Raw genomic sequence first — 7,727 nt, forward strand, 5'->3', positions numbered from 1 at the left:
CGGGCCCCCCCCCCCCCCCCCCCCCCCCCCCCCCAACTTCCCATGTTGTTGGTTAGGTCCTCGCGATCACATGCGCGCAGAGGCGTGTCATCTCGGAATTAAGCAAGCCCCCTGACTGGAACGGCTCGGGGCGCTGTAGCCTTTCGTCGGGGGATCGTTGTTGGTGTCGTGTCATAATTGTCCCCCCCGGTCTTTAGCAATGCCCTGTGTAGGGCTGCTATATCCCTTTTGTAGGCGGTTCTCCCCGTCTTAAAAGATGGCGGCATGCTAATGGCATGATGATTAGCCATTAATACATGATTGCGAGGCTCCAACCGCACCGCTTCTAGCTCTCCGGGGCGCATTGTGTTATCCACTGGTGAGCTGTGCGTCCCTGCTTTGGTCTTGACTTGATATATAAATGTGTTCCTAATGCCGACTGATAAATTTGCTCATCATGTGGAACAGCGTAATTCTTGGGTGAGGTAGCAATAGGAAGATCAGTACTCTACATGCGGATCACTGCACCAGGTACGCGGTTTGCTGTTGGTGCTGTGGCCCTTTTTAACGGCCTGTTTGGGTAGCAGTGTTTTATTTTTCCGATGAAAAATAAAAATCAATCTCGTTGTTACGTACTACAGTCTATCTGGTGGTAACATATCGGCGCCATGTGGTGGTAGCTTGGTCTCGGCCGTTGCTCTCGTGGAAGTAATTGTTGATGTGGGACTTGACAGGGCACTGATAACCAGCCAATCATGGACTTGTTGTACCTCGCGCCATTAAGCCGGCCCGGCCGCTCCCCGCCCATGAAGATCTCACGTGGATGGGATCCACTGTCACTGTTGGATCCCAAGGTACGCGCCCCTCGCTCGCTCGCAGCCAATCAAGCTGCTCGTCCGAATGGGTGCACGGCCCCCCGTGGCCGTGCCCCTGCCGAGACGCCGGCTGACCGACGGCGTGCACGTCTTCTTTTTTCACCGTGGTCTGGTCGCTCCCTGGCGCGGCCCGGTGATTCTACCCCGGCGAGCGGGCGCGGCGAGCCGAGGGCTACTCCGCGCCTCGCGCCATGCCGGGGGTGGTCATGTGCCGGTCACATGGGCCGGGGGAGCTGCTGGCTGGCTGGCTGGCACGCGTCGGCGCCGTCGCTCTCCGGCCCTGGTGCTGCTGAGGGCGACGGCCGGGGGAGCGCTGGGGGGCCGCGGTGATTCGAATTTAATTGTTTCCCGGCGCGGGCCCCCTGGCGCGACTGGACGGATCGGGGTTCGGGGCCGTCGCTGTCGCGGCCAGCGAGATGGGTCGCCGCGCTCGCTGGACGGGACGGATACGCGCGGAGTGGGACTCCGGACATCGTCCCTGTCCCGCTTCTGGTGGCACGGCCGTGGGATGGCGCCGGGCTCTCCGCCCTCCCCGTCATCATTGCTTCCTCCTGTCCGTACGCGCTTGGCAGCACCCACTTCATCCATCCATGGTGGACGAGGCCCGTATTATCCGTATGGGTGACTACATGTTCGTACCATACGCGATACCGATCGACCCCTTTAAGTCTCGTTGTGCAAGGCTGGCTGGTTATGTACGATGGAATGGATGGGTCCTCGGCATCGATCACCCTGTGCTGTTGTTCCGATGGCGAGATGGCTGTAACATCCGGCGACTGCCAGGTGCCCAAGAACATGTAGGCCTCGTGGCAACCAACAGTCCGATGATCCGACGCGGGATGATTGGTGACAAGCAATGCGGACAGGTAAGTGGGAAGAGTTAAGGGCGCACAGCGGACCGCGCCGTGCATGAACGCAACCCGCCTTTCGGATCAGTGAAAAGGAATGTCTCGGGGAATCGCGCTATTGAGCCACCTGCAATGTTCGCGTCCCAATAGTTACCTGACAGTGTCCGCGCGCGCTCCTTACTTGACCCCTGTTTAAAGGTGAGGTGATCGGTACTATGCGAGATGATGTCTGGACTCACTCTCTCTTCTTTGGGATCTGGACCACATGGGGATGGGCTGGCCATGTTTGGCACAGTGAAAGTCGGATGCGGCGGAACAGCCTAGCCCAGGCCATGGATCTTGCCCTTGTACTCGCCACACGGCAGCATAGGATCCATCCATGCGCGCACAGTGCGCGTCGATCACTCGATCAGCTGCAAGATGTGTACGTGTGGCGTAGGATGCGGTGCGAGACGAGGTACCATGGATGGACCTGGGATACAGTACGACGTAGTACGAGTGTAAACCTAGCTAGCGGCATCAATGGGTGTGTACATAGTAGTGTATCCGGCGAGACCTACCCGTGTGTACGGACACTCCCACGTGACGAGCTTGTGCTTCCGAGAATCCGAGCACAGTGCGCGTGGCTGGCAGGTAGCCTTGTCGTGACAGTGGGTGAGGAACCTTCTGCAGTTGCTAGCAGGCAGCCAGGCAGGAAGCAGACCTCCGGCGAGGGCTTGTACAATACGAGGCTTCCGGTGGGGTGCAGTGCCTTGTGTCCGCAGGAGCCCATCCATCATCTACCCTCAACGTCACATCAAGAGTATATATATATGCACTCCCTCCGTCCCTTAATATTTATCAGCATGGAATGGGAAGCATGCTATTCAAACCTTTTTAATAAATTTATTATAAAAATAGATTTAACGATCTATATAATGATACTAATTATGTACCATAAATATTAATAATTATATATATATTTGGTCAAAGTTAATTACGTTTGAGAATGACCGATAAAAAGGGACAGGGAGTCATGGTGTCTCGTGCGGAAGAAACTTTTGTTTCCATGGCGGATTGCCACGGCTCCCGCCGGCGATGACCCTGCTTGTCCGAAGCAAACACCACTTGCACACCGTGCATTGTACGTGCGCCTTTGGCGGCGTCGTATGGAGATGGCGTGGTCGACATTGGCGTCCGGTCGCCGAAGCTCGCTCGCTGAGCTCCCCGGAGTCTCGCCGAATTGAATTCGCTACAGCTAAGGCGTTGATGTCCCGGAAAACGACGGTAGAATCGGCGATCCTTCCCGGCCGTGGCCACGGAAAGCGATCCGCCGAGAGATGGGAACAAGGGGAGCGGAGCGCCACTCTCTCCGGAGAGATCGTTTTCCCGTGGGCGTCCTGCGAGGGTCTACAGCCATAACGCCGTCGATAGCTAGGGGAGCGTCAATGCGTGATGTGTGGGTGACCTCTCTGCTGTGGTCAAGCTTCGTGCAGGTTCAGTTTCAGCACACGTTTAGTGTACTCAACGACGTACCCGAATAGGATGTGCTTTAGAGTCCGCTTGTGTTGCAAGCACGGGGAATTATTTCCCACATGCTTAGCATGCCATTAGGGGGGGTACCAACAGCTTTTCCTTGAGGGATTTATAGAAGGAAAAAAGAAGGTTAATGACCCTCTTGGTCTTGAACAACCCATTCTCTCCCCCACGATGAAATCTACCAGAAGACTGCTACACTTATGCAAGTGCTATTGTACAAGGAGGGCATGCTACGGCGTTGGTGTGGTGGAAGTTGGAGTTTTAATCACTATATTTCGGGATGGGGAGGTGTTTTATAAAGATGTTGGTTTGCTTGAGCAATCCGGAAAGGCTTGGCGTTCATGGTTGGCTGGAGAAAGCTTGACATCTACATTTCAATTCTGAAATTGTCAATTAAAGTCGGGTAAGCTCTGAGTTTGGCTAATAATTATTTAGTACATGTACTTTAAATAATATTTTGTATAAAAGGTTGGCGAACCATACTCATTCGAAAATGTAGAACCATTCCGTGTCCTTCATCCCGGGAATGTACATTGTCCCTGTTCTAGCACGTTCTAGAAAAACAGCAACAGTTTTGTTGCCGACTTATCAAATCGTTTCAGCCTAGGAACTTGGTGACTGGCTGTCAAACCTCGAGGAGCTTTAAGATTCTTGGTAAATACAGTGTGAGAGGGTGGGAGCCAATTGGGGATAAGTAAAGTCTTAGATCTTAAACATAGTATTCGAGCTGGAGGTTATTAAAGCAAGTTAACCTTGAATAGTTCTCATATAGGTGAGATACTTGATCTGCATTAAGCCACACTTTTGGATATTTTTTTGGGAAACATGTCCCATGTTCATTTCTCTTTCAAAAATTGTCAAGGGGTGAGAACATGTGTTTTCTAATTGATTTCCCACCATAAATGGTGACTAGTGTTGAAACTTATTCCCTGCCGTCCCAACTAATGTAATTTAGTCGACTTGAGGACAACTGCAATCCATGGATTCCAGTGCAATGATGTTGATATTCTTTCACTGCAACAAAGGTAGATTTAAAGTTCAGGCACCATCAAAAGGGCACATACCAACGAGTCTATTTGGGACCGGGTGTTCTACTTTGTTAAGCTTCGTTTCTCTTTTAAATGGATGGGCGGAACCCCTGCCACTCGTTCCAATAAAACCAAAAACAGCATATAGGCCCCATTTGCAATGGAGAAACATACATTGGTTCTTACCGTACGCAAAAATATCATATGAAATTCTTTCAGGAACTTATGCTCTATAACTCAATGGTCCCTTTTCTGCCAAAGTCACTAACTTTAATAATAACTTTTAACGATTCAACATATGCTAAACACACAAGCAGTATAATGAGCAGATGTGATACAAATCTCGCTAACTAGCTACAGTATGCTGCTTTTTCTAGATAATGACATGTATGCCACTCGATGCTCAAAATATGAAAAGATACTTTATTTTTAATCCTGCTTTATTGAATATTACAGTAAAACTATAGATGAACTTTTGTTGCAGGATAGAGACAGACTAGCAGTTCGGACCAGTATACTTCAATCCTGCAAGATACTTTACAAAAGCTGTATTCGGTGATGGAGAATCAATCTTCATATTCGTTTGTTATAGTGATGCAGCCCGAAGATTATAAACAAATTGATATGAATAATTGTTTATGTTTTCTTTGAGGCGAGGAAAACTATCTTGGAAACTCTGTTTTGTTTTTCTGTTTTCATAGAGTATGGAAACATAGTCCAAGCAGAATGAAAACCACAGCTTAATAAACTTGGAGCTGTTACTGCAAAGAAGATTAAATAGAATAGGTCATTCTCATTGTCAACTTCATACATAAACATCAAGGTAGTACACATGCATGTCAACTTTTCTAACACTCTACCAACCACTAGAAGTACTATACACAACTTTACTACATAACACTCTGTACATATATAAGGGCCCATGGGTACAGCAAAATCTGGGCTCTGCTACTTGATGCGCACAATCCGGCCTCCTCGCCATCGTTGAACGAAGCATCATCCCTGACACTCTTAAGTTTGTTTCTGGCACCACTGGATCGTCCTCTGTTTCTTGGTCTATGGTTCCCCGGAACTTCTCTGCTCCAAGATGGTCCTGTATGTCTGAACTTGTGCCTGGACAATTCTTGGCCAAATTGTGTCGAGCTTTGTTGGACATGCACCAATTCGATGGCAAGATATGTGACGTTAGCAGGTCCATCAGCGGTTAACGATGGCCATCGGTAAGTTCTTTCATTGTCCATCCATCAATCCATCATAATGTGGAAGTTTGCTGGTCCCATTCCATGGCGATGTCCTGCGCAACCTTGACGGCGTCGGAGGAGACGCCGGAGAGGCCTCTCCTGGTGAAGCCAACAGAGTAGAGCCCTGACTCCCCCTTCCAGCCGTCTGGGAACGGCACCCTGGGGTACCCTTCCTGGGTGAAGAAGTCACTTCCCTGAACACCACAAGAGATTAAGGCTCAATCAGATGACACGAGCTTTTTTATGATAATGCAATAAAGTATTTAGAGGAATGGGGGATGACACTTTTAGTACTACCTAACAACTTTGGAACTGTCAAATTAACATTAGAAAGCCCTACTTTGTTAGGCATCATTATCCAGCCTTTTTCAAGGCCCTTTTCGGTACAATACACCTCGCTTTGTCCTCTCACCAAGTGTTGATTAAATGTTAATTACTTAGCTGCTGCTAGCATATAGAATTTCTCTTCTTTCCCCCCAACCTTTTTCAGTTCGAGCTTTTGTTAACTGTTTGTTTCGAAATGAAAAGTGACCCACTACGGATGTGACATGCAGCAGGTGCGATAAGTTAATGAAAAAAAAAGCGACCGGAGGGGGAGCTGCCCCCAGTCCCCCACCGTTTTTCATCAAGAGCAAGCGACTTCGGCTCCCGGCCGCGGAAAAACCCCGAACCCTGACTGCGCCCACGAGGGGATTTTCATTATGCAGCACCCAGGGTGCCGTACCTTGAGCCACTGAGGGACGTTGCTGTGGTAGCCGGTGGCGAGGATAACCGCGTCGGCGGCGACGCGGCGGCCGTCGACGAGCTCGGCGCCGCCGCGGAAGAACCTCTTGATCCCCGGCACGACCTCGATGTCGCCGGAGCGGATCCTGGCGAGCGCGCCGATGTCGAGCACCGGCGTCCTGCCCCTGGTGTTCTTGAGCTCCAGCGGGCCGCCGGAGGGGCGGTGGATGCCGAGCTTCTCCAGGTTGCCGAGGAAGAGGCGCGCGAGGACGACGAGGATCATGTCGACGAGCCACAGCGGCAGGAAGCGGAGGAGGAAGGCGGCGATGTAGAAGGTCGCGACGCCGAACATCTCCCGCGGCAGGACGTGCACCTTCTTGTCGACAAGGAGAGAGCGGTCGAGTCAGCACGCGAATTGCTTGCGAATAGATACACATATATATAAATATAAGTGTGCGTGCGTGTTGATGGAGACATGGAGTGGGGTGCTCACCGAGTCCCTGACGACCATGGCGGGGAGGGCATTGTGGTCGCAGAGGTCGAGGCAGACCTCCATGCCTGAGTTGCCGCAGCCAACGACGAGAACGCGCTTGCCGCGGTACGCCTCACCGCACTTGTACTCGGAGACGTGGGAGACGGGGCCGGCGAACTCGTCGGCGCCGTCGAAGTCCGGCACGACGCGCTCGGCGTTCTCGCCCGTGGCGACAACGAGCCAGCGGCCGATGTACTCGGTAGCGGTGCCGGCGCCCCCGGCGGAGGCGTCCTCGGCGCGCACCCGCCAGAGCCCCGCGGCGGCGTCGTAGCGCGCCGAGGTGACGGCCTGGTTGAAGCGCGGCTCGACGCCGGCGCGCGCCGCGTAGGCCTCGAGGTAGTCGACGAACTGGCTCTTGGTGGGGTACTCCGGATAGTGATCCGGGAAGGGCATCCCGGGGAGCTCGCAGAAGTGGCGGGGCAGGTGGAGGCGGAGGCGGTCGTACGCGCGGCGCTGCCACAGGGAGGCGACGCAGTCGGCGCGGTCCAGCACCACCGACGGCACGCCACGGGCGCGGAGGCACGCCGCCACCGACAGCCCCGCCGGCCCGGCGCCCACCACGATCGGCCCGTTCACCCACACCACCATGGCTTCGACGACGACGAGTCGCTTAGCTTAGCGTTGTGTGATGATGATCGAATTCCTCTCTCTCTTTCTGCCTGTCTAGACGACGGTGTCAACACGAGGCGAGAGGGATGGATGGGCGCAGGAAGGGAGATGGATGGCTGTGTTGTGTAGTAGTGGAGGAGGGAGGGGTTGCACTCATGGGGTTTAAATAGGCCGCTGGGGATGGGAGGACGAAGACACGAAGTTGACAAGGACATATTGTGGTGTGTAAGGGGTCGCGATTACTTATTTCCCGCCACGGCAAAAGCCGAATCTGGTTCTGCCGCGGGGGAGGGCTTAGTATACTGCTGCATGCGCGTGCCTTTTAATTTGCCGGTGCATAGAGAAGAGAATCGTCGTGCACCGAGTAGACACGA

General features: G+C 52.8%; 1 protein-coding gene and 1 long non-coding RNA gene across 4 annotated transcripts; one reads left to right on the forward strand and one right to left on the reverse strand.

The window, feature by feature from the left end:
* The first annotated feature begins 26 nt into the window (after positions 1-26).
* On the forward strand, positions 27-4,925 carry LOC105913680. 2 transcript variants are annotated; one of them, XR_002676198.1, is made up of 4 exons: positions 27-358; positions 448-510; positions 621-3,623; positions 4,733-4,925. It is a non-coding gene; the product is annotated as an uncharacterized LOC105913680 (long non-coding RNA). The 2 variants fall into 2 exon arrangements; XR_001163243.3 differs by having other exon boundaries at positions 621-833.
* Positions 4,926-5,021: 96 nt separating this feature from the next.
* On the reverse strand, positions 5,022-7,473 carry LOC101769671 (probable indole-3-pyruvate monooxygenase YUCCA5). 2 transcript variants are annotated; one of them, XM_004956020.4, is made up of 3 exons: positions 6,706-7,473; positions 6,214-6,585; positions 5,022-5,683 (listed from the first exon to the last, which is right to left on the reverse strand). In XM_004956020.4, exons 1-3 carry the CDS (start codon positions 7,330-7,332, stop codon positions 5,501-5,503), a joined length of 1,182 nt encoding a protein of 393 aa, XP_004956077.1. In that variant the 5' UTR covers positions 7,333-7,473; the 3' UTR covers positions 5,022-5,500. The 2 variants fall into 2 exon arrangements, with proteins under 2 accessions (XP_004956077.1, XP_004956076.1); XM_004956019.4 differs by having other exon boundaries at positions 6,214-6,588.
* Between the last annotated feature and the right edge of the window lie 254 nt (positions 7,474-7,727).

This window comes from Setaria italica, chromosome II, assembly GCF_000263155.2.
Source record: "Setaria italica strain Yugu1 chromosome II, Setaria_italica_v2.0, whole genome shotgun sequence".
In the NCBI taxonomy this organism is placed as follows: Eukaryota; Viridiplantae; Streptophyta; class Magnoliopsida; order Poales; family Poaceae; genus Setaria; species Setaria italica.